Source organism: Erythrolamprus reginae, chromosome 2 (genome assembly GCF_031021105.1).
Source record: "Erythrolamprus reginae isolate rEryReg1 chromosome 2, rEryReg1.hap1, whole genome shotgun sequence".
Taxonomy (NCBI): Eukaryota; Metazoa; Chordata; class Lepidosauria; order Squamata; family Dipsadidae; genus Erythrolamprus; species Erythrolamprus reginae.
In genome coordinates, this window is record NC_091951.1 from 209,487,397 (window position 1) to 209,514,648 (window position 27,252).

Genomic DNA, 27,252 nt, shown 5'->3' on the forward strand with positions numbered 1-27,252 from the left:
GAAAGACTGATGCAAGTTCCTTTCCATGTAATACATGAATCACACTTTAAAAAGGAAAAAATACAAACTGCAGAATTCAATTCTGCATAATAGAATCATAACTACAAAAACATGAAAAGTATTCCAACTGAGGAAGGCTGCTTTTCTATTCAGGGTAGATTCTTGGACTGCTCTAACTTGGATATGAGTGCATTTAAACTTTTGGATGCAAATAACAATCCTGGAAGCTGTTTTTTTCTGGTCTTGGGGGTTTGTAAACCAATGCTGTGAAATTTCTAAATCGGGCAAGAATAGGCAGAGAACAAAGTCATTTTCATAGCACATACCAATTAAAAACCATCCACTACTTTCTTTATTGTAGGCTGGCTCCTTTGCCTAGGTTAAAAATGTTTCCAGATTGCTTCTTTCTATAGCCCCAGTCCTGTTGATCTAGAAGGAATGTCCACCACAGAGGAATTCCTCCTGCTCATTCATTCCTTGGAAGGCCTTCAAATTTCAGCCCAGTCAACCTCTTAGCCTGACACTGGGTGACCCTCCTCTTCACTGCTCACTAATCATCTTTGCCACCCTTGCCTTGCATTCCAGCTGGCCTGGTAGAGTGGGGGGGGGGGGGGAATACTTCTCCCATGAGTTCACTCTAGTTTCTGAGAGAGCACAGTCAAGATCCGCTCAAATTTCTTGTATCGTTCACCCCGTTCCACCTGCGCTCCTTTGCTGCCCCAGAATAGCCGAAGGGAGAACTCTGTCTGAAATACTTCCAGGAGTTCTGGAGTGCTCTGGAATCCTGAGTGGAGAAAAAGGAGATAAAAAGGAAACGTGAGCTGAATTCAGAAACATCACTCAGTACTACGCAGAGTGCCCATCCTATTATTAGCTAACTGTCTTATGAGGTGTCATCTATCACTGGGAAATGGGAAGACCTGCTAAGCCACACGTACTAGATTCGGCATAAGACTGAACCTCCCATAAGAGAAGGTCAGAACAAAAAGGATATAACCAGGGTACAGGCAGTCCTTGTTTTGTAACAACTGAGCCCAGAATTTTGGTCTTGGGTTGCGGTGGTTATAAGTCTAGTCACCACATGACCGGACTCAATTTTATGACAGTCATTAAATAGGTCAGAATAGTTGTAAAGCGAATCAGGGATTGTAAGTCCAAATCCAATACATCCACTAAGCCAAGCAGTTGCCAAGTACCTGAAATGTGATCACATAACTTTGGAGGTGGTGGGGAAGTTGTAACTTTGAGAACAGATTATAAATTAACTTTTCAGGCCCTTTTTAACTTTGGTTATTAAGTGACCAATTGTAATTTGAGAACTATCTGTGTAACATAATTCTTTACTCCAAAATAATATAATGACCATCACACAAAGCCTGGGTTTAAACACCAAGATGAACTATAAAATGACTTGACTTAATTTAAGAAATTAGGAATGTGGTACCCACAGATATCATGACACTCCAGAGGTGGGATTACGCAGGTGCTGACCAGTTCTGGAGAACCGGTAGAAATTTTGAGCAGTTCAGAGAACCGGTAAATACCACCTCTGACTGGCCCACCCCCATCTATTGTCTGCCTCCCGTGTCCCAGCTGATCAGGAGGAAATGGGGATTTTGCAGTAACCTTCCTCTGGAGTAGGGTGGGAATGGAGATTTTACAATATCTTTCCCTGCCACACCCACCAAGCCATGCCCAGGGAACTGGTTGTAAAAAAAGTTTGAATCCCTCCACTGCACTAGATGCCCCATTTTTAATAATAAAGCAACTGCAAAGTTAAAATCAACCATCTCATGAGATTCTAATCAAGAGTTGGAGGGTGTATGTTCTTATTTGAGATTTGGGTTTTTTTAAAGTTTACATCTGGCCAGCCATACAACCTAATTTATGGCTTGCTATGTCGTGGGACTGCCATAAGGATGCACTGTTTTAAGGTGGAAACTCTTAGAAAGCCTTTACTTGAACCACTAGTTTTGCTTAGCAAAGATTGAAAAGTGACTCAGAAAGGTGTGGAGTATTCTGATATGAACTAAGCAAAAGTGCTTCCTTTCTGGAATGACCACAGTTGCCGCACCTGTCAGTAGCTTTAGAAGATCACACCTTTCTTGGTATTTGTACTGCAGCTGTTCCGGCTCAAGTAAACATGTCCAATTAAGGAGGTGTGACAGGATGTGACTGTGCCACCACCTGAACCCAATGAGGCATTTTCCTAAGCCACGGCACTATCCTGCAAACCAGAGGTCGGTTCCACCCGTTTCTGACTGGTTCACCCAAACCGGTAGCAACCTGCTGGTGACGTCACAATGATGTCATGGAACTGGTTTGATTAGTGCTGGTCTGTGGGCGTGCACCATCTTTTTTTGAATTTTTTTTCCTGAGCATGTACAGAAGCCGGGTTTCCGGCACTATGCATGCGGTCGCCATCTTTTTTTCATCTTTTAAAAAAATATTTATTGATTTGTTTTGGCACTGCATACATGCACCCACAAGGCACACCCATGCAGCGTGGGAGGAAGCAAACTGACAGCGAGGTAAGTTAGAACCCACGCCTGCTACAAACCCAGGAAAAAGCTTGTGTCTTTTATGGAGCAGCCAACCGGTACAGCAAGAATGCCCACTCTGGGATCTGACTGCTGCACACTTCTAATAAATCATTAACACATACAGCATGCCAAGCATTTTATGTTCTTAAAACTACAGTGGAATTTGCAACTTTGGCAACAGAGTTGGGAAAATAAAAGCGTATGTAAGCCACTGGATATCATCCATGAAGTTCTCAGCTAAAGTTCTTTGCAATGCTTAAGGGGCAAAACGTCCTTTGAGGCATCCATCCGCAACCGATTAACCAACCTACCCAGTGTGGTAGGAGCAGGATAGAATTAAAGCAGACATTTTGAGCCACTTGTGCAGAGGTTCAGCTGGTACAAGTCGTGCTTGCCTTGCTGCTTTTAGAGCTGGTGTGCAACACAGGCTAGCCAAGACTAGCTGTTAGTAAACCATTGCTGGATCATATTTCCATCACCAAAATAGCTTATAAAGGGTGGACTTTTCCCTGGTTAGAACTCATCCCAACTTTTATTTAGCAGCTCAAGTCAGAATGCATAGGACAGTGATGGCGAACCTATGGCACGGTTGCCACTGGTGGCACCTGAAGCCATATCTGCTGGCATGCAAGCTTTGTCCCTAGTTCAGCATGTGTGTGCCAGCCAGCTGATTTTTGGCTCATGCAGAGGCTCTGGGAGGGCGATTTTGGCTTCCAGAGACCCTCCAGGGGATGGGGGGCATTTTACCCTCCCCCAGCTCCAGGGAAGCCTTTGGAGCCTGGGGAAGGCAAAACCTGAACCTACCAGAATTTGGGAAACAAGCTGTTTCCATCCTCCAGAGGGCCTCCGGGGGGCTGAAGAAGCTGTTTTCGCCCTCCCTAGGCATTGGATTATGGGCGTGGGCACTCACACACAATAGCACGCATGCATGCTCTTTTGCACCTGAGGGGAAAAAGGTTCGCCATCACTGGCACTCTGACATTCATTTTCTCCCCACAACAACCTTGCAAGATAGACTGGACTGAGAGGCTAGCCCAAACTCTCTCAGTCAGCTGCTGCAGCTGAGAGCCTGCCTATTCCAGTGCAGTCCACCACAACGGTGCCCTCACAGCTTTCTTCTGGGCTGCTATTCATGCACATGTATTCCATGTAAGAGGGCGCCTGGGAAAGGGAATGGATGCTCACTATCCAATCTGAACCGAACAATCTGAACCACCAAGGTACACAGAGAAAGCCCAGCTATCACAGCCAAGAGCAGCCGTACCTTGAAGTGTGGCCTCGGCCCTGATGTGATAAGCATCAGTGTTGGTGGCAACAAAGCGAGCTGCTTCGAGCATCCGCAGGAGGACATCACACGTCTCCTCACTGTCGTCCCACAGTTGCTCTCCTTCCATGAGACTGAGAAGAGGCAGGATATGAGGAACCGCTACCTCCTTGGGGGAGAAGACAGAATTCCCTGTAGGCCGCAGACAAGAGCCTTTTAGATCACAGACGGAATTACAGGTAGTCCTTATTTAACCACACTTCACAATTACAGCAGTAATGTATCCCGCATTTATTATTTTTACAAATAACTCCAGGCAACGAATGTATCCAACACACCTTCCTCCTCCTATTTTCCCCACAATAACAACCCTGTGAGGTGGGTTGGGCTGAGAGAAAGTAACTGGCCTAGTCACCCAACTGGCTTTCAGGGCTGGGGCAGGACTTGAACTTCCTCTTTCTAGCCTGCTGCCTTGACCACTAAACCAAACTGGCTTTACAAGTACTCCTCACATTTATGACCCTCGCAGTCACTTCGAGAAGGGTGGCATAGAAATCAAATAAACAAACAAACAAACAAACAAATAAATAAATAAAGAGTGAAATAAAATCAAATATAGTTTTTGTTTCACTTAGCAGCCACTTTGGTTTTAACAACTGAGTTATCAGCCTCAATTGTGGTCACTAAATGAAAACTATCTGTAAACATTTTAGGGGAAAGTCTATAAGCTGAGAAAGTGTGATTTTAATTCAGTTTAAAGCATATTTTATTATTAATAATAATAATCAAATTTTACATAGCCACCTATCACCTAAGGAAACCCTGGGTGGCCTGGATATTTCCCAAAGGATGTCCTTGTATTTGTTTAGATGCTAATCCCTATAGAGAAGTCTGACTGATGCAGATCTCACCAACCTTTGGCTGCTTACTAGATTGGGAGTCAGAGAGTTTGGAAAACAATCCGGCTCAGAGGAGTGCATTCATGTACTGTCAGCTCATGATGGGCAGCCTTTCAAATGCTGGTCCATTACATGAATGCACCCTAAACAAACGGCAATTAGATTTAAACAGAAAGGAAGGAAATTCTGGGCAAACATCAGGAGGAACATCCTGACTCTGTGAAAGCTGTCAGCCAGAAGAACAAGCTCTCATGTGAAGTGGTAAGTTCTCCTTTGCTCCAGAGGTCTTCAAATGGAGCCTAGATAATTATCTATATGAGAGATATCTAGTAAATTCTAATCTGAGGATTGCTTGGGCTCTACAGTTTCTTCCAAATCTTTGAGTCTATGAAAAATATCAAACTTGGCACCCCGGTAGGAAGGAATTTCAATTAATAGGAATATATAAACAGTGGCACTATAATTTACCTAAAAATCTGCCCACTCTGGAACAAATGTATATGATTGTTCAGATACACTAGAGCTATTCTGACTTCCCACTTTTGTGGCAATTAAAATATTCCAAAGAAAACTCAACAAAAACTCAAACCACTCAGAGTCGCCACTAAATAAAGTAGGCAACACATAGATTAATAAAATAAAATAATTAAAAAGCCTACTTAAATTGCATTTTAGGGCTATCCCTGGCGCAATAAACTTACATTTCTATTCAAGGCATTCTTAGCAGTGACTGCAAGATCACAACATAAAAAAAGACCAAACTTTGAGTGTTGTAATAAATATCTTCTTTAAATTTAAACAGAAACTCGCAAAGCAGGACCCAGAGTTCAGGAAGAAAAAACACTAACTACAACTCTGCTAATATTTTTTTGTTTTAAATTTTCTGGAATGGGAACGGATGCATGCATATAATTTCAAATGAATGCAAATAAGGATACAACTATTTTAAAAGTGGTTCAATAAATATTTAATATATTTAGCTCATAAAAATATTTACAGTCTAAGGGAGGGTTTCTATATGGTGATATATCACAGAGCAGTAGAAATCTAAACTAACTTCCCAACAGTTCCTATATCTCAGCCCTAAATAAAATTATGTCCATGGTGCACAGGATGGTGCTTCAAAAGGTTGCTGATTCCTGAGCTGCACATGAAAACAGAGCAATGCACCAGAAGCTCTACACAGTTGTAATGATTGGAGTTGGCCGGAATGATTGCAAGGCCCTACCTTCAGCCCTGTTCAGATTCCCCAAGAGAGGCTTGAGCTCCTTCTCATAGACGATGGCGCTTGCGGTGTGGCTCTGGCGCAGATGCCTCCATGTTTGCTCCAGCCGGGTGATCTGCAGATTCAAAAACAAGAGAGAAGTATAAATATAGCTGCTTGCCCAGCCTTTGGGATTTAGGGTGGAATGACTGGCTTGGCCAAGTATTTAAGCTCTACTTTAATAAAGAAAGGGACATAAATGTTTACATTTCAATAGATTAAATGCATTCCACCCTTCCTTCTAATAGCAACATGTGGCTGAAACCAGAGCTAGCTTTGTTAGGTGAGCTGTTTCTAATCAAGCATCTGAATTCAAGCTTTACTTTTCCATATATGCGTGGTACATCTTAGGACCTTAAGGCCAGCCACCCCCTCACCTGTGGCAGCTGAAGAGCTTTCATCACAGCAGAGAGGCCAAAGAGGTCCCCAACTGGCCTCCACAGCTCCACGGCTAGCTGGATGATCTTGTGGAGGGTGGCGCCCCGTTCAGCCACTGACCCTGTACAGCCCAGGATGTCCACAGCAATGCCCAGGGCTATAAGATGGTGCCTGAGGATGGAAAAAGAAAGCACAAGAAATGGCTGTGCTGCTGCATCTCTCAAATATATTCTAGCATATTTTGTCACTTCCATCTGGGAAGAGTCTCACTCAAAAGCGATAACAGGATTCCGACTTTCTGCTTTATTGACAAGACCAGAATCCAGGTGGCGGCCCAGACCAACATTTCCATGTCAAGCCAACATACAAGATCTGAACTGGAGATTTTCTCTCTTCTCAATCCACAATGCAGGATCCTGAGATGCTTTGCTGCAAAATAACTCTGCTCTGGCCAGTGGCACTGAATGAATGGTGTATGAATGGTTAATACTTGGGTTTTAAAATCATATTTTTATTATATTTTTTTATTGTTGTACACTGCCCTGAGTCCACTTGGAGAAGGGCGGGCTATAAATTTGATTGAATAAATAAAATGAAGAATAATGCACTACTTGGGCCTTTCTTTGTACACAGTGTTAAATAGATTTGATTGGAAAAACCTGTTTATCAAACACTCATAATTCCAGCAAATATGTTCTCAAATTGGGCCTTGGAAGGACTAGCTAGCTTTCGCCATGAGAACGATCCAGTACTGAACACTTGCAGGCTAGGGAGTGGCTGAAGAGAATAAGTGCACCGGCGTGCCTTCTGTCCCGTCCTAATGTTTCTCTGTTACTTAGTATCAGGTATATAAATTGGTATATACTACCAATTCGTACTTGGCAAAATAAATAAAAATAAAATAAATAAATAAATAATAAATAGGCAGAGCCACTTGCATCTCCCTCATTTTGCTTATGTCTAAAGGGTTTGTATTTGCCAGCTCCAGGCTGGTCTAGATACTATGCAGGGAATGTGGCCATTGGGGGAGAAGGGCCACCGAAGCACAGTCAGCAGTCAAGTATGAAGCGGCCTCTTGAGAATGACCGAACCTTTCTTTGTCTTCAGGGCATTCCCTGCTCTCCCAGAAAAAATAAATCTTCAGAAGAACCACCATGTGTTTTTGCAACAAGGTTCTAAACATTTGTAATACAAAATTTAAAAACAGTGACTAAGTAAATTAAAATAAAACCAAAGCAATTACAGTAAGCCATAATTAAATTACAGCAAGTGCTTACTTGCAGCCAAAATGGTGCAGGGGGCTGCATGCAGCCTCCTCCACACCCTATTTTCAGCCTAGGGGGCCTCCTGTAACACTCTGCCAGCCAAAATGAGATACGGGGGGGGCACACTCCATTTGGCCAGCAAGGTACTGCAGAAGGCACCTGTCCCATCTCCCCCTTCCAGCCCAGACGACTACAATGCTGATCCGACCCTTGAAGAAATCCAGTTTAGGCCAGCGCTGTCTGAAGACGTTTCCACAGATATGTGGCCAGCATGACATCACATCATAGTGCAGAAAGTGCAGTGAAACATGGGGTGCTGTTCCCTCCCCACCAAAGTGATACCTATTTATCTAGTTGCGTCTACATTTTCAAACAGTAGATTGGCAAGAGCTGAGGAAAGTGACAGGATCTCATTCCATCATGTGGTGGTAGGACTTAAACTGCCAGAGCCACAAACCTTCTCCAGTATCTTTTAAGCCACGGAGACACTGTACCTCTCCATGAATTGAGGACTACCTGTAATTACGCATTCATCCTTAGTGAATTGGCACCTACTATACATCCTCAAGAGACAAGCACGCACATTCTGGAGAACACACACAGATATATACACAGCACCATTTCATAACTTCTTCTCCGATGCCTGCCAGCCCCACAGAATTTTAGTCAGTACCTTTCCAGCAAGTCCTTCCGAAACTGATGCCCTTGAGGCAGAGTTATAAGCTCCAGACCCGAGCTCACCCCCATGGCCCGTTGCTGCTCTTTTGATACTCCAATGATCCTCAATGCCTGTAGGAGAGATACAGTGTATTTCACAAGAAGTTTGCGTTCAAGCCAACAGTTGCTTCTTATATCATCTCCATTTCATCCTTGAGGGGAATTTTTCTTGTGAGCTAAATCAATTATACTTTCTACAACAGCAGGTCATTTTAGCTGGAGAGCCAAAGGGCTCCGAGATTCGGCTGACGTAGAAAGCCCCAAATTCCCATCATATTCTTTTCAACATGTCAGAACCAGGCAGCAGGCAAGGGCAGGGGGGAGAGGAGGAAACATTTGAGGAAATTACTTTTAACTATTCCAAGCTGGAAAGATCTGTAACCCAATTCTTATTTCAATGCTCAAAAAAAAGGAACAAGGCTACACAATAAAAGCCACTTTTTAAAAAAACAAAAAAGGAATTTGTTTTCCTTGCTACTCTGCTCCTACACAATACTGCTTACATCATTATCCCCATTAAAATTTCAATTAAATGTACTCAGATGACTTCTTTTCAAATCCTTTCCTGAGAGGTTCCCCGTTTTAGATTAGATTCACTTTTGTAAACTAAATCTGGAAGAACTAAACACAAATTACAAATAAATAAGGGTGCTGAAGAAGCTAGAGTGAAACTATGGATTAAAAACTTTCTGCTGAGCCAATTAATATTTTTTGAAAAGGTAAATCTCATCTTAGCTCTAAAGATTGCTTGTATCAATATCATTATTATTTAGTGTTGGGGTTGGACTAAAAGCCTTCCACTTCTGTTATTCAGGCTGCTGTATTCCAGCCTGTAAATTACCACCTCTTTCATTTATTATGGTTTTGCTAATTAGGATGAGGAAAGCACAAACATGCTTTTAGAAAACCCTTCAATGTGGGCAATATGTGAGTTCTGGAGTGTTTCTTAGCAAATCTAGTGTTTCTTAGCAAAGCAGAGTTTAAATCTTGGCTTACACGAACCATAAAACAACTCTTTAAGCTCCCTTGCAAAAGGCCCACGTAGCCTGTCAGAATCTAAGCAAGTCCTCTGTGGCCCAGAGTGAGCATTTTCTCCTGGACAAGGAGGCCCATGACTCTTCCACATCAGCCCATGAGCATCCATAAAACTAGGAGGTGGCAGTAGTCCAAATTCACTTAGCAAGAAGCTCAGGTTGCATTAGACTCAGAACTCCTGCACCAAATGCCTAAGAATTAGCTCTCTAACATGAGAAAGGGAAACTTTCCTATAATAGTCAAGCAGGTCATATAGCCGAGACCAGAGTTCAAGTCCTAGCTCAGGTCAAAATACAAAACCAACCATCTTGTTAAATATGAATTAATGTCCATGGTAAAGGAGACAACTCAAAGTCACCAAAATATTATATAAATAATTGCCTTCTGTGGCCCTCACCTGGCAATCCATTTTTAAAATATGAAGGGCTGTTGTGTGGCAATCATGAGCAGCAAAAATGTCCTTGAGATGTTTGAGTGTGCCGGGGTCCAGGGGTTTGTTGTTAGGGGTCAAAAGCAACGAGTTAAAGTACTGAAGCTGGAAGGAGGAAGTGGCCTCTAGCAGTGGACGCTCAAACCCTGGTTCCACTTCCATCTCCTCTGACTGGGGAGAAGGAAAAGGAGCTTCAACAGAGTCCAGGAACCCAAAAGCAGTCTCTGTCATGTGAGCCCGGCCACGCCACCTCTCTTCAGTCTGCAGGCGCTCCACATGGCTTCGGGGCCCCAGAGGAACCCTAGGAACCAGTTCACAGTAGTCACTCATCAGCATAGAAGGGACCCTCAGAGGCTTTGGGGGAGCCTTGGAATGAAGCCGCCCTTCTGAACAACTCAGCCCCAAACCTTCCAGCAGGTGAGATGCTGCGGGAGTTGGCCGTAGGACAGGGTCACTGCCTGTGCGGAAGGCAGGGGACAAAGGAGGGGGTTGGGTTCGGTCCTGGTCTCCAGGTGATGTTTCTGGGCTTCCTGTGGGCAGGAGGAGGAACGGGTTGATTAACATATAAATATTCCCTGCAAAAAGTGAACATCTATCTGAATACGTTTATTATATTGAATCTCTATTAAATCAAATGCTGGGAATTTCAGTACAGTGATCCCTCGCGATACTCGATTTTTCGCAATATAGTGGTGCGGAAGTAAAAACACCATCTGCGCATGCGCGCCCTTTTTCCATGGCTGCGCATGCGCAGATGGTGTTTTTACTTCCGCACCTGGGAAGACCCAGGGAAGGTTCCTTCCGCCGCCCAGCAGCTGATCTGCTCGGCAGCGCCGCAACAGCAAGGAGCCGAAGATCGGGGTTTCCCCGCCGCCCACGCAAAGGGGAAACCCCGATCTTTGGCTCCTCGCTGCTGCCGCGCCCGCCGCATGTCCGCCCGCTGCTTGTCCGCCCGCCGCTTGTCCGCCCGCCGCTTGTCCGCCGCTTGTCCGCCGCCTGCCTGCCCGCCCGCCGCTTGTCCACCCGCCGCTTGTCCGCTGCCTGCCCACCGCTTGTCCGCCCACCGCTTGTCCGCCCGCCGCTTGTCCGCCGCCTCGCTTGTCCGCCCGCCGCTTGTCCGCCGCCTGCCTGCCTGCAGCAGCAGCGAGCAGACGAAGATCGGGGTTTCCCCGCCACCCACGCAAAGGGGAAAGCCCGATTCGGCTCCTCGCTGCTGCCGCCGAGCAGATCAGCTGCTGGGCGGCCGCAGCAGGAGCGAGCAGACGAAGATCCGGGTTTCCCCGCCGCCCACGCAAAGGGGAAACCCCGGCTCCTCGCTGATCCGCCCGCCGCCCGCCAGCAAGAGGGGGAGAGATAGAGAAAGAGAGAGAAGGAAAGAAAGAGATGAGAGAGGGAGGAAGAGAGTGTGAGAGAGGAAGAAGCAAGATAGAGAAAGAGAGAGAGAGAGAAAGATGAGAAAGGAAGGAAGAGAGTGACGTCATCGGGTGGGAAAAATCACGATATAGCGTTTCGCGAAGAACGAGATCGCGAAAATCGAGGGATCACTGAATTAAAAACAAGATGTTATGGTGTTATGATGCCAGATATCATATATGGGACACTTCAGATGTACCGACTAATCTTTAAAATGTATATGTAGCCTATCTCATCAACTAAATGAGGATGGTGCAGATTTTCATCTAAAAATTTATTAACCACATTGATCACTGATTAGGGTAGGTGAACTAATAAAGAAGACACTTGTAAAACATTTGATTACCTCAAGTTAATTTCTCTAATCAAGCAAAGACACATATTCAAGATGTTGTTGCTGCAATGTAGGTCCCAGCACCATCAAGATTTGTTCAATGGAACTGTTTACCACTGGAAACATAGGCAGGCAGCAATTATCAAAACTGACTAGCAACTATAGCCTGCAGTTGCTGCCATTCAATGTCACCAAACAAAACTACCCAGTGTTAGAGGCCATGGATCCTAGCAGAGCCTTAAGGCCCAGCAGTCATCCAAGGAAAACACATGGTGTACAAGGCCAAGCATAAATTGAGGAAGAGCCATAGCTTTAATTATATCCTGACAGACTTCTGTGGGCTCTGATGTCATATAAACCATCAAGCTATTAGTTCTGGTATCATGCCGAGTTTGTTAACAAATGCAAAATTCATGGTATAGCCTCAGATGGAAAATATGATACATTTTGGCATATCACAATCTAGCCAACACCTGCAAACATCAGGAGACATTAAATGCTTTCTTGTAAAATATACATCACTTTAAAGGTGACTGATGTCAGAATGCATGAAAGAACAGGGTTTCACTGTGATGTGTCACAACATGTTTTATTATTTTTTCACACTTTTACACAAAGCACTAAGTCAAACTGCTCAGTTTTTCAGATTTTGTCCTTAACTAGAAACAAGTTTTTCATTAGATGGCAATTAAATATTTTCAGAAGGAATCACATTCTATGTTTTACCTTCTACATCGTACAGAAGTTTAACCGTACCAACATATGTACCTTTTATTTGACTCCCAGCCAACTATATTGCTCAATCCACTGCTTTCCTGCACGACTTAAACTGATATTGGGGGAAATATAGGATGAGTTGGATAATCCTGGAAAGCTGAAGAATTTTTCCTTCCATTTAGGGGGGCTTGGAGAAATTGCATTGCATTGCAGATAAAGCAGTAGATGAATCATATTCCTTACACTATTTGTAGACTGAAGTTGCTTTATTGCCAACCTGCCCATATGGAGTCTTCCATATACCCACCAGTCAATAGGTTGCTGTCTGATTGGGCACCATGCAATGAAGGTCTCTGGCCCAGCTGATCTAGGCTACTGGGGTCACTTCCACTTCGATCTTTTGTTCTGAGAGAGGGAAAAACCAAGATACAGAACTAAATAATCCATTCTTCCCCACAAACCCCATTTCCCAAAAACATCCGGGAAAGCTCATTGACATTGGGGACTTCCATAATCAAGACCACCAGACATTCTTTCACTGGTAAGGCTTTCCACATTTTGAGGCACAGACTGTGAGAAAGATCCCTCTCTATAAATATGAGCAAGATTCAGAGAATTGGCCATATTTACAAGAGTGCCTCAAGTGTGCCCACCAACTACTAAGTGGATCTATTTAAAAGCACAATGTAGGAGTACCATATCATATTCTCTGCCACACTGCCAAGGTCCACCACCAACCCGTCTAACAGTTTCACCATGGAACAAGGTTCCCCACCGGAGCAAGTTTCCATCTCGTGTTTGTTCTCCAGCAGTAACAGAACGGAAGCTGAACCGTCGAAGAGGTGCTTCTTCCTCCTTCGATGAGCCAGGAGGCTGGCCAGTATTACTGAAATGCTCCTTCAGATAGCGAAGTGGTACACTCCTGTTCACTGGCTGAGACACCACAGCTCCTGAAACATCTGAGATGACCTTCCGGTTGCCCACATAAAAGCACACCAGGGCAGGTACATTGTCAAACTGTTCCTGTTCAAATTGGAAAAGCGTGCGAGAATAGCCCTTTCGGGGACGGAGTACCACACGAATTATCTTGAAGTGCAGGGCCTGTCCTCCCCAGTGGCATGACAAGACATAATCACCCAGGCTAGAGCGTGAATCGCGGATCAAGAATTCCCCATCATTCTGCAACATGGATTCTGCCTCCTGAGAGAGAGAAAGAGAGGTAGAGATTGGAGGAAGGTCTCTGTTTAAGAGAGTGTTTCTCAAATAGTGGGGTGGGGGCCCCTGGGCGGGGGGGCATGGAGTGATGCCAGGGGGCATGTGACCCCAGGGAATGTGCTTTTTTTGGCACTGGGAGTAGGGTTTTTTTTGCACCAAATAATAATAATAATAATAATAATAATAATAATAATAATAATAATAATAATAATTTATTGGATTTGTATGCCGCCCCTCTCCGTAGACTCCATAAAACTAGCACATAGCACAGAGTAGGAGATATGAAGTGCATGTAACAAACCCTTAAGAGAGAACATGGAAAAAGATTTAACAGGAATGAAAAGAAAGGAGGAGAAAGATGGAGATAATGAGACAAACGTAAGTCTCCCAAAAGCTAAGACAAGGAAATATGACAAAGCGCATGTAACTCTTGGCTTCACTGTGATTACAGTGGGAGACGAGGAAAGACCACTATGTTTACTGTGTCTAAAAATGTTGGCAGAGGACAGCATGAAGTCAAATAAATTAAGGCATCACTTAAACACATTACACACCAATCACACTGATAAGCCGCTTGAGTTTTTTCAGTGAAAACGTGCTGAATATTGCAAACAATCATCCCAGCGGAGAGTTGGGGGGGGGCACAAAATATTTACTTCTTCCGGGAGGGGGGGGGGCATAACATAAAATAATTGAGAAACACTGGTTTAAGGAGAGAGCCAACAAAACAGAGTATTAGAACAATCTCAGTATGGTAAAATACATGAACAAGACAAGGAGACATTTGAAGAGCACCAGTGAGCATTGGCCTGACCCATCACAGAATGTCTGACAGGTAGTCTATTCTTCCTTCTGGGTCAGGAGTAATTTCTGTTGCTATGATAGGAACAACTGGTTTAATGAAGATATTTTCTTCTGTATAAGTAAAAGGGGACAAACTCTGTCCTATTCCTAATTTGAGAAAATCCCCAGACTCGTTGTGTCAAGCAGATATAAAGCAGATTATATTAATTGGATTTCAGATGTTTCATTTATTGTTTTTTGGTGGATTTTTTTATATGTTGTGAGCCATCCCAAGTCCTCAGAGATGGGCGGCATGCAAGTCCAATAAATAAATAATAAATAAATAAATAAATAAATAGGTTTGGTGCTATTGTCGCTGATAGTCAACCAAATGTTTGGATGGCTTTTGGCATTTTTATCCACCAACTGAGTTTTTCTCAAGGACTTGAATAGGCAAACGTTGCTATTAATATTAAAAAGTGTCATCACAGAATGTAAGCTGCTCAAGTAAAGTTGCCATTTGCAATTGACAGATGGTGATTTTGTCAATGCTATTGCTATTCAAGTGGTAATTCCAGAAGTTTTGGAATTGCATCTAAAGTGCCTGTTACTGCCTATTATTTATGGTTGTTTGCAGCCTGCCAGATGTTTAGACTGGATTTGGCATGTTGCCCATCTGCTGAATCCTTCCCAAGTATTGGTACCATCTTTGTTTTTTTCTGTCTCAGTCATTCTACCTCTAGTTGCAGGTATTTGTATGTTGTGTTTTCTCCATTCTTTCTCTTCTGTTCTTCAGTCTCCAAGTACTGCAATAGCTACCATGCAAGAGCTTTTTGTCTCTCTTATCGACAATTGTTAAATCTGGGGTATTATGTGGAAGGTGCCTGTCTGCTTTAGCTTCTTCATTATTGTTGTTATTATGAACCCCAAAAACACTAGCTTTCTACAAGAATTTTTTTAAAACCAGCCTGGAAAAATAACATTCTCTCCTATCTACAGTGATACCTCTACTTAAGAACTTAATTTGTTCTGTGAACAGGTTCTTAAGTAGAAATGTTGGTAAGTAGAAGCAATTTTTTCCATAGCCATCAATGTAAAAGCAAATAATGTGTGCAAACCCATTAGGAAAGAAATAAAAGTTCAGAATTTGGGTGGGAGGAGGAGGAGGAAGAAGAGGAGGAGGACAGTCACTGCCCAGAGCGAAGGGAGTGTTTCTTTTCTCTGGGCGCTGGCAGAGGTTTATTCCCTCTCCAAGTGCCTAGAGAAAGGAAAATGCTTTGTTCACTCTGGACTGCCAAAGGCTCCTTAAGCACCACCGAAAGGCTCCTCTGGCAGCCCAGAAAAGCCCGAGATGGCCAGGATTAAAGGGGGAATGGCAGGAAACTGGCCAAGCCTTCATGCTGCTTTTAAATTTACTGGGAAATTTTTTCAGGTTCAGGTTCTTAAGTAGAAAATGGTTCTTAAGAAGAGGCAAAAAAATCTTGAATACCCGGTTCTTATCTAGAAAAGTTCTTAAGTAGAGGCATTCTTACGTAGAGGTACCACTGTATTTGGAAGATCTGAATTATATTAGTCAACACCTCATTCTTGTTCTTGGTTTCATGGGAAACCTAACTTTTCTAAGCCAGATATGTTCAGCAATCTAAGGGCTGTTCTTCATATTATAGTGATTATTCACACTTGTTTTGTCTGGCACTGATCCTTCTCATTGTTTTTCAGGTTCCAAAATCCAGGAAATCCCTGTTTCCTCCTATTTTCATTCAGGAAAATGTTATTATAATATTATGATAGAAAAACCTTATAACTAAGCATAATGGTGATGGGGCCCATAAGAAATTAGGCTTCAATGATAGCCTTTATATGGAAGTATTATATTCTGTTGAGGAATACATACATACATACATACATACATACATACATACATACATACATACATACTGCTAATGATGTTACAGCTCTGTGTCCTCTATAATCCCAATCTGATGCCTCCATTCCTTTCCCTTGGCTATATTTCACTCCTAATCCCTGTTTTCTAAGAGTTAGATGCTAAGGAAAACGAGCAAGATTGACTTCCTGGTGCAGGAGTAACCTTTTCCTGGCTAGAAGCTGACAGTTGCTTTCGTGATTGCATCTATCGTCCCTGGATAAACCAGGAAATTATTTCTCATTTGGCATTACGACAGAAAATTCTGAATAAGGAGACCCCACTGTTATATGTTATACAGGAATCTGTCCCAAATGAACAGTTAATATGCAAGAAAATATAGTTTTGGTGTCTAATGATTGAGAGAACAAACTAAATGCACTTTAAAGGGAAAAAACAATGTTTCCCTTAGCGAAAACACTGTTTCCAAGCAACCACTCCAATTGTTTTCCCCTTCACTAGCAACCTCCTAATCAAATTTGATCCTGTCCTTCCTTTTACACTATCCATCCACCCTCCATCCAAATGCTGTTTTCCCTCAAGTGTTTCTTCTCTTCCCCTCCATAGAGAGAGAGATGTATGTTAATTCTTTATGGTTAAACATTAACTATTACTGCTGAAAAAACTAAACTATGAGAACAAACTCATGTCACATGGGTAGGAAATGTTGGTCTATAACTACAGTAAATGTTTTTATTTGGTTAGTAGCCATGAGAACAAAATATATCTATCATAACTGCCCAATCTTCATTCCTTCTTTAAAATAATTCTATCTCGATACTTCATTCTGAAAACTACCTTTTCTATGAAGGACGAGAATGTTAACTTCTTACTGGCCATTCCCTACTAAAAACACCTTTACTCAAAGTCAGATAACAGGGAAATGATTGTTATGTCAATCTTACTAAAGACAGTTCCTCATTATGTGGCAAAGTCTCTACAAGTACTATCATTACTATGATAGTACTTACATTATTATCACTCAATCAGATGCTTCTAGCAGAATTCTGCCATTTACAAGATTACATGGATCAATTTCAGATTACTGAAATTTGTCTTCCCTGCTCCCATGACTTTCATAAAGTTTTAAAGACCCACCTCTGCCGGCAGGCATGGGGCCACTGAAATTTTAATATCTTGCCCCACCCAATGAATGAATGTATGAAGTATGAATCTGCTTGGGGATTTTTGATTTCTATATGTTTATATTACTAAGATGCCCTAAGTCTCAGAAGAAGAGAAGCATAGAAATCGAACAAAGGAAGGAAGGAAGGAAGGAAGGAAGGAAGGAAGGAAGGAAGGAAGGAAGGAAGGAAGCTTGGTAGAATGATCAAGTGAAAAAGTCAGGGGTTGGGGAAAAAAGTATCTAAAAGGATGTTGTAAAAAATAAGGTTGACAAAAAGATATTATATAACATAAATTAAGAGAAAAAGAAGTAGTCAAACAACAGAAGGAACCATTAAGACTACTTTGATACAGAGCAATCTTGGAAATAAATATTTGTTCTGGAAATGGGTAAAAAGCGAGAAGCCTTAAGCAGAGTTAAATTACACTAAAATGTGATGAAATTATTTATGACTAAACTGACAAAAAAAGGCAGAAAATAATTTATGCAGATATCCCTGGGAATAAGGGTGATATTTCTAAGAACAGAATTGAAACAAATGCAATAAATGTCACCACCCAGGAGCCACAATATAAAAGGGATATTGCTTCCAGCTGTACGGATTCAGCTCCAGTGATCTTAGAAGCCGATGTCTTAGAAGAACTTGAACGATTAAAGATAAATAAGGCAATGGGTCCAGATGGCATCCACCCCAGAGTTCGTAAAGAACTCAGATCTGTCATTGCTACCCCCCTGACTGATTTGTTTAACCAATCCTTGTTAACAGGAGAAGTTCCTGAGGATTGGAGAATGGCCAGTGTTGTGCCTATTCACAAGAAGGGCAGTAGAGAAGAAGCTGGTAACTACAGGCCAGTTAGCTTGACATCAGTTGTAGTTAAAATGATGGAGACTCTACTCAAAAAGAGGATAAATCAGCACCTAAAAAACAATAACGTATTAGACCCAAATCAGCATGGCTTTACTGAAGGCAAATCATGTCAGACTAATCTCATTGATTTCTTTGACTATGTCACAAAGGTGTTGGATGAAGGTGGTGCCGTGGATATTGCCTACCTGGACTTCAGCAAAGCCTTTGATACGGTTCCACATAAAGAGCTGATAGATAAATTAGTGAAGATTGGACTTAATCCCTGGATAGTTCAATGGATTTGCAGCTGGCTGAAGCGTAGACATCAGAGAGTTATTGTTAATGGCGAGTATTCTGAGCAGAGTCAGGTTACAAGCGGTGTGCCACAAGGATCTGTTCTGGGTCCTATTCTTTTTAATATATTTGTGAGTGACATATGGGAAGGTTTGGTAGGGAAGGTTTGCCTATTTGCCGATGACTCTAAAGTGTGCAATAGGGTTGATATTCCTGGAGGCGTCTGTAATATGGTAAATGATTTAGCTTTACTAGATAAATGGTCTAAGCAATGGAAACTGCAGTTTAATGTTTGCAAATGTAAAATAATGCACTTGGGGAAAAGGAATCCTCAATCTGAGTATTGTATTGGCAGTTCAGTGTTGGCAAATACTTCAAAAGAAAAGGATTTAGGGGTAGTGATTTCTGACAGTCTCAAAATGGGTGAACAGTGCAGTCAGGCGGTAGGGAAAGCAAGTAGGATGCTTGGCTGCATAGCTAGAGGTATAACAAGCAGGAAGAGGGAGATTATGATCCCACTATATAGAATGATGGTGAGACCACATTTGGAATACTGTGTTCAGTTCTGGAGACCTCACCTACAAAAAGATATTGACAAAATTGAACAGGTCCAAAGACGGGCTACAAGAATGGTGGAAGGTCTTAAGCATAAAACGTATCAGGAAAGACTTCATGAACTCAATCTGTATAGTCTGGAGGACAGAAGGAAAAGGGGGGACATGATCGAAACATTTAAATATATTAAAGGGTTAAATAAGGTCCAGGAGGGAAGTGTTTTTAATAGGAAAGTGAACACAAGAACAAGGGGACACAATCTGAAGTTAGTTGGGGGAAAGATCAAAAGCAACATGAGAAAATATTATTTTACTGAAAGAGTAGTAGATCCTTGGAACAAACTTCCAGCAGATGTGGTAGATAAATCCACAGTAACTGAATTTAAACATGCCTGGGATAAACATATATCCATCCTAAGATAAAATACAGAAAATAGTATAAGGGCAGACTAGATGGACCATGAGGTCTTTTTCTGCCGTCAGACTTCTATGTTTCTATGTTTCTATGTAAGCCCTTGGATTTCCTTTTTCTTGCCATGCTCCAAAACTGATAATTTGGCCCCTTCTTTTGAAAAGGTTGATTTGTCTCAATTTGCCCTTTGCCTCTATAATTACATTTTGCTACTACAGTATACTGTTTTTCACTGACTGCATAAGCTACTATGGTAGCTAACCAAGTAATAGATTTTTGCTGGCTTACCTTCCGTGGCAGACAACCATGGTACCATGCATGGCTGCACAATTGTTCAGTACCAAACTTCAACTCCTCCTCCAGCTCCTTTCTTAGTCTCTCATTCGCCAATTCCATGTTCTTCAAGAATTAAATCTCCTAGAAAAACCAAGAGAGCTTATAAACATCACTGGCTATATTCCCAACAATCTCAAAAAAGGCAGAAAGGAATTCTTATATATCCCAATTTTCCTTGGACAGGCAAAGCATGATTAAGCAGTCACATGACACAAACAGGACTGATCCCTGGAAACAGCTGCTCATGTAGTTTGACTTAGTTGAAGCCAACATGGTTTGAAGAAACGGGGCTTAAATTTCTGCGCAGTCATGAAATTCACTAAATGGCCTGTTCAACTCCAAGGGATTATTATCAAAGTAAAAAATAGCAGAAGGAATGTTCTCCTCAGCAAAGAAAACTATAAATGCTGCAAGTATAAATAAGGCATTTCAAATACTTTTAGAGGCAGTATCCATTTTAAAAAGTCAGAAAGGATCTGGAGCAACTTTTCCCAATCTGTGCCTCGCAGATACCTCAGGATCACCAGTCCCAGAATTTTCAGTGAAAAATACCAAGATTGGGGAGATATTTGCACAATTTAATATGAAGACGTGCTTCTGCTCTTCCCAAGTTCATCATGACTCACTCAAGGACATAATAAGAATGCAAAATGACTAATTGTGGACAAATATGACCTCATAATAATTGACCTCTGAAAGTATGGATCATGAAATTGTGTGCTCAATTGTGTGGAGTTTATAGAAGTGGGTTCCTGGATTGCCACAACAGAGCTTACCCTGCATGAAAGGTTAATAGTGTCACCTAGGACAAAATTAACTATCAGTGGGGGAAAGACATGGAAAATAAAACTTCAGTTTCCAAATTGCAATTTTTACATACATGAATACTAATATGCTACAAATTCTCCTTTCCAAACAAGCCAGCCAAGATTTTTTGTCTTGACTGTCCTGTCTTCGGAGATAATTTTTCAGTGCTGTTCTAAAAAATAAAGTAGTTCTATCAAAAGCTAAGCCATCAAAGCAATCTAAAGGAATTTTTAAAAAGAGTTTTCCAAACATATCTGGTTGCCAGAACATTCTAGCTAGCTACTGATACAGCTATTTTCAGCAACATCGAAAGATAAATTGGATTTCCTCTTAAATTTGCTTTCTGCACACAAAGACGAAACCTCCATTTCAAAAATAACAAATGAAAAAAACTGAAAAGTATTACTCCAAGGAAAGAGGTAGAGTAGTATCTCTACTTAAGAACTTAATTCGTTCCGTGACCAGGTTATTAAGTAGAAAAGTTTGTAAGTAGAAGCAATTTTTTCCATAGGAATCAATGTAAAAGCAAATAATGCGTGCAAACCCATTAGGAAAGAAATAAAAACTCAGAATTTGGGTGGGAGGAGGAGAAGAAAAGGAGGAGGAGGACAGTTGCTGCCGAAGGAAGAAGGTAAGGTGAGGGGAATAAAAAAATTCCAAAACTTTAAGGCTTAAAAGAAAGAGGGACTCTGAGGCGGCGAGGAGGAGCACGCAACTCCCATTTATTTTTTTATTTGATTTGATTTGATTTGTATGCCACCCCTCTCAGAGGACTCAGGGCAGCTCACTACATATCAAAAGTACATAACAGTATACATCTCAAAATTCCAATTAATATGACTAAAAGAACTTAAAAAATACACCCAGCGCGAGGCTGCCTCCCATACACTGCACCAGAGAAAGAAACCCAGGTGGGCGAGAAGGGGGAACCTCTTGCTCCTTTGACTGAAAGGCGGCAGCTGCTGCCGCTACCTGCCTCCTCTTCCTTCCGATGCTGAAGGGCTCCCCTCTCCTCTCGCTTATTTGCTTTGTAGCCAGTTCCCCGCTTTGTAGCCAGTGCCTTTCCTTCACTGTGGTGACTCCTCGGTTTGGCTGAAGTCAAGTTGATCTGGCCGGGGCGAAGCGCCCCCTTTTGCCTTTCACAACCTCATGCCGGGTGTATGGGAGGCAGCGCGAGGGAGTGACAACAGCAAAGTGGTTTATTCCCTCTCCAAGCACCCAGAGAAAGGAAAGTGCTCCGTTCACTCTGGGCTGCCCAGAGCAAAGGGAGCGTTTCTTTTCTCTGGGCGCTGGCAGAGGTTTATTCCCTCCCCAAGAGCCCAGAGAAAACAAAATGCTTTGTTCATTCTGGACTGCCAAAGCCTCCTTAAGCGCCACCAAAAGGCTTCTCTGGCAGCCCAGAAAAGCCCAAGGTGGCCGAGATTAAAGGGGGAATGGCAGGAAACTGTCCGGGCCTTTGTGCCGCTCTCAAATTTCCCGGGAAATTTTTCCAGGCTTGGGTTCTTAAGTAGAAAATGGTTTTCAAGAAGAGGCAAAAAAATCTTGAACACTCATTTCTTATCTAGAAAAGTTCTTAAGTAGAGGAGTTCTTAGGTAGAGGTACCACTGTATTACTATCTCATGGATAACCAACCTGGTACAAAGTTAGCTTCTGTTTGAGTTGAGAGAAATATATTTTTCCTGAGTTCAGGTGGAAAAAAGAACTTACACCAGAGGACAACATTCTATAATTCTCCCAGCAGGTTCAAAAGTCCACAGAAATCCAACAATTAAATTTAAGTATTTGCTTAGAGAACACAAATTGAATTCAGAAAAAAGGCTACTTCCTACAGGGGATGGGTAAACTATTAAAAAATAAAACAAACAGATGCTTATATTCTTGTAGGGGGGGGGGAAACCAGCTCCAGAACTATCCTGTGGAGAAGGGCAGCATACACATCTAATAAATAATAATAATAATAACAACAACAACAACAACAACAACAACAATAATAATATCCCTTAGTATTGTATTTCAGAAACATTTACCATTTGGGGGCCAACACTATCAACCTCTAATCCAGTATGTGCTTCTGCCAAATAAGTGATGGGGTAGGGGAGACAGGATTTTTTGAACTATCCAAACTCCAAAAGAGCTTAGCATTTTTTAAAAATGCCTTTAAAGATACACCATTTGATCCACTTGGAAAGGAAGAAAGAAAACTAAGAAAAATGCAGAAAGCTTGCAATAGAGACAATCTAGGGGAATAATTTGGCTGCAATATCAATTCGTGAAAAATATTCTGGATTAGGTCTTTCCATTTAATCAGTTCTGCAAAAGTGGTCCAACCAATCTGAATTCAGCTTGTCTGAGAAAATGCTGGATGGGTTGTATTGTGATTACTTGATTGTTTTCTCCAATTCACTTGTTTTGTTCAACAAGTTTAAAAGTAGGAGACAATATTCATGCTTTCAATCTTCCTAAAACTTGTTCTCATCCAGAAGAGAGATTTCACGGAATTTATCACTAACAAGTAGGTATAACTTTAACAAATCCATTTTATTATTCCAAACTCACACAAAGAGATCTACCTCACCAATGCAGAACTAATTATGTTTGTCCCAAGCTATTTGATAGTTACTCTAATAGCTCTACCAGCCGGAACTAACAGAGAGAACCAGATGAGCTACACAATAGAGAGGAAATGCTTTATATGCCTCTCTTCCCCAGGTTTGAACATTTTTCTCAACATAAGAGCAAAATCAACAAATATGTAGAAAAGATATATTAGAGGATTAAAATGAGCTCAACCCTTAGAAGCAGCACCATTTAGGGGTAGATGACAAATGCATACACACTTTCACGTCCTATTTATCTTTTCCCGAGAAGAACTTACAGAATACACAATAACTGAATCGGAAGACACGTTGCAGGTCTTCTAGTCCAACACCCAGCCCAAGCAGGAGATCCTATCCTTAAAATAGTTATTTTGCTAAAATATATAACTGGAACAATTTACTCTGGAAACAGTGAGTTTCTCTTCTAACCTAGCACCTTCAGTTGAATTTTGAAGAGTAGGCCAACTGGATGTTTGTGTGTGTTTCTCTCCATCATGAAACAGCAATCTGGAGAGGAGGGATTTTTTAAAATAAAATTGGGTCTAACTGAGGATTTGACTCCCTCATTCTCAAAAGTGTTTGATACAAAAAAGATTTATTGCCTAAAGGCAAAGAAAACAATCCATATACTGTATTGGTCAATTGTAGCTATGTGTCTACTTTGGAATTTTTTGCTCTGCAATCACATCCATCAACAAACTTCTACCCACCTCATAAAAGACTTGACTCTTCCACTCTTGGTGCTCCTAATATTTGGAACTGCTTCACAGAACATCAAACTGATGCTATCACCCTTACTTTTTCCAGACTCCTTTCTCAATGAACATTTTCATCTTGCCCCTGAAAACACTCAAGTTAAAGTTCATTCTCAACCACAGAAATGCACTTGATAGCTTTGGGACCACTGTACTCTTTCAGCCCATTCTACCCCTCAGAGATATGTTGGTGACAGAGATAAAATGGAGACCACCATAGAAGTCACCTTGTGTTCCTATAAAAAAAAGTCAGGATCAAAATCTAATGCAGAAATAAATTGGGACTTTATAACTAAGTTTGAGCATAGCTGAATGTAATGTATATTCTTACTTGGTCTTTCGCAATTTCTGTCCCCTTTCATTCTTACAGACCAATTTTACAGAATAGAATAACAGAGGTAGAAGGGACTTTGGAGGTACAACTTCCTATAACATTCTCAACAAATGACTTTCCAATCTCTTGTTGAAAGCATCCAGTGATGAAGCACCCACAAATTCTGCAGGTAAGCTGTCCTGCTGATTCACTTAACCATATTACTAACAACAATGATTCACTTAAAAACAGTGGCAAAGCAGGTCATAAAAATGGGGCAAAATTCACTTAACAAATGTCTCAGCAACAGAAATTTTGGGCTCACTTGTAGCCGTAACTCAAGGATTACCTGTACTTCATCAAAGGTCCTACTGAAGTCAAACTCTCACAGCCTTTCACTGGTCCACTAATTTAGTCATTTTGTCAAGGCATGCAATAACTTTTATCTGGCATGATCAGTTATTAGTCTAATTTTAATCAGTTTGAGAAAGGGGCAGAATGTCCACACACAGTGATTCATAAAATGGTGATCATAATATATGGTACATAGTTAGTGGTCCATCAAAGGTTACTAGGGCATTTTCTAAACTTGGCATGGTTCTACTTACCTTCTCTTCTGGTTCAGGGTCGCGCTGGAAGTGCACATTTTGTATGTGTGTACACACTATGCTAATCCATCACTCCTGAGTTAAACTGGTCTGCACATGCACAGGAGGCTTTGCGCATGTGCAGTGTTATTTTTATGTAAATGTGGCTCGTGGACAGATTTCATGCGCAGAGTGTTATTTTTATGTATATAAAAATCCAGTGGACAGATTTCAAACCAGGGGACCGGTTTGGGGGCATGTCCAGCCAGCCATCACTGCCGGTTTGGTGAGCAGGGGGAATTTCCCATTACCGGTTCTATAAAACCGGTCTAAACCGGCAGCAACCCACCTCTGCTCTCATCTGATTAATCTGTGGGAACATAAGAAAAGACACTTCCCAGCTTTGTGATGAACTCAGTTCCTCCAGAGTTAAATCAAGGCACTGCCGTGATTTGGTGAAGTTTCCACACACTCTCTGTCATTTCACTAAGTTGAATCATCTTCCAACTGACTAGTGAGGTAGCCTTCCCAGAATTTGCTTCTAGCTTCTGTATTCAGACCACAACGTCATTCATTCAAACTAGAAAGAAGGTGCCACTGTAAAATCAAAACTTGCCCAGAGGTTACAATTGAGATCAGACAAAAATTCAGCTATACATGCCCAAGATTATTGAGATTGTGGGGAAGGCATGGACTGTTAATACATGAAAGAACTCAATCAAACATGGTCTCACAGACAGGAGAGCTCAGCCAAAGATGAAGAAAGGGAGAAGGACAACTTGCGCCTTCAAACTCTTTTGCATAACTTTGTATGCACCAATTTCCAAATCCCAAAACTTATACCGACTTCTACACATTCAAATATATTTATAAGTATAAATTTCATTTATTATAATACAAAAAGTCCCTGTTTCTTTTCAAATCTCCACATTTTATCTTCAGAATAACTATGTTAAATTGATGTTAAACCTAGATGGGGAAAGAACAGTCTGTGGAGAGGTGTGGCATACAAATCTAATAAATTATTATTATTATTATTATTATTATTATTATTATTATTATTATTATTATTATTATCTCACAAACATAATGATTAAAAAGCCCCACTCCAATATCTGAAAATGCACCTCCCATATCCTACTTTTATTATATTAACAAATAAGCCAGTGAACATAGCTAATACTCCTTCCTTCTACTTTCCACCCAATAACCCTATGAGGTGGGTTAGGCTGTGAAAGATTGGTTGGCCTAAGGTCACCCAGCTGGCTTTCATGGATAAGGTAAACCTAGAATTCACAGTCTAGCCTGATTTTTAGCGGGTGCCTTAACCACCAGCCCAAACTGGCTCTAAAATGTCTTTATTACATTTTGTGATTGAATGTTGCTCAACAAACCTTTTTCCAGATTGATTTATGTCATATTTAGATCTGATAGTTTCTCTGACTATAATCACTCAGACTAAGAATATTTTACACATTCCACCCATCCATACTAGCTTCACTAACAAAGAATAGCTTACTTCTCATTTACTTGTACACAATTCCTCTCTGGATTACTAACATGTTACAACAATAAAAGCACACTTAAATAGAACGTGTAAAAAACAGTAATTCTCCTTCTCCGATCTACCTAGATGCGGAAAGAGGAAGGACACAGCTGCATCCGACAGAATGCCAAGAAACGCAGCCAATGTTTCAAAAAAGGGGAAGGGGCGCAGAGGTAAGGCCCCGTAATAGGGCTAGCAGGTGTGAGAGTCCTCTGCCTTACTCAAGGGAGGAGACGTGCCTTTCTCAAGTCTAAACCCTCGATAACCATTCCGAAAACGCAGGTTTCAGGTGAATAAGACCTCCTTGCACCTAAGGAATATCAACTGGGCACGTACTGTACCTTTTGCCGCCGAGTTGGTAGGAAATGTGGAAATTATGTCGAAAGAGAAGACATTCAGGCAACCGTCGAGAGAAGGCGGCGGAAAAGGTGCGCCCGAAGGGGAAAAAAAACCCCGCCCGCCCCGCCAGGAGAGGCAGGACTGAGGTTGGAGGGCCCTCCCACGCGTCTTTCGAACTCACGCCGCCGTTCATCCCCGGGGGGGGGGGAAAGCAAACCCTGACCCTCCGCTCCACACTAAGCCCAGATGCAGCCAGAGGTCACCGAGCTCCGCGCGGCTACCTAGAGGGGCGACCCGCCACGCAGCTGGGGCGGAACCTGCCTGCCTCCTCGCCCCCCGCCCTCCTCCCGCGCGGCTCTCCACCAGTCAGGATCCCCGCCCTTCCCCGCTTATTCTCGCATTCCTCGGCTATCTGTACCGACCCCGCCTCAAGCGTGGCTGCTGCCACTCACCCGCCGATTTGAAGTTTCTGGCGGCGCTGCGCACGCCTCGTGTGGAGAAAACCTGGAAGAGGGAAGGTACAGCCCTCGAGGGAGGAGGAGTAGCCGCCGTGACTC

At 42.1% G+C, this 27,252-nt stretch overlaps 1 protein-coding gene across 2 annotated transcripts; it reads right to left on the bottom strand.

The window, feature by feature from the left end:
• Positions 1-10: 10 nt before the first annotated feature.
• Positions 11-27,252, bottom strand: LOC139161880 (breast cancer anti-estrogen resistance protein 3 homolog). Of its 2 annotated transcripts, none has more exons than XM_070741571.1 (10): positions 27,148-27,252; positions 19,703-19,831; positions 13,035-13,459; positions 12,567-12,664; positions 9,763-10,325; positions 8,287-8,402; positions 6,348-6,519; positions 5,935-6,046; positions 3,808-3,999; positions 11-784 (listed from the first exon to the last, which is right to left on the bottom strand). In XM_070741571.1, exons 2-10 carry the CDS (start codon positions 19,808-19,810, stop codon positions 633-635), a joined length of 1,938 nt encoding a protein of 645 aa, XP_070597672.1. In that variant the 5' UTR covers positions 19,811-19,831; positions 27,148-27,252; the 3' UTR covers positions 11-632. The 2 variants fall into 2 exon arrangements, with proteins under 2 accessions (XP_070597672.1, XP_070597671.1); XM_070741570.1 differs by lacking the exon at positions 27,148-27,252 and adding an exon at positions 26,698-27,131.

Bases quoted from the DNA above. Each gene is read 5' to 3' on its own strand.
- LOC139161880 (XM_070741571.1), bottom strand. From the start codon at position 19,810: ATGGAATTGGCGAATGAGAGACTAAGAAAGGAGCTGGAGGAGGAGTTG. The intron at 13,460-19,702 runs GTAAGCCAGCAA...TCTCTCTCTCAG, and splicing joins ATGGTTGTCTGCCACGGAAG to GAGGCAGAATCCATGTTGCA. The intron at 12,665-13,034 runs GTGGGGAACCTT...TCCCTCTCTCAG, and splicing joins CGAGATGGAAACTTGCTCCG to AACAAAAGATCGAAGTGGAA.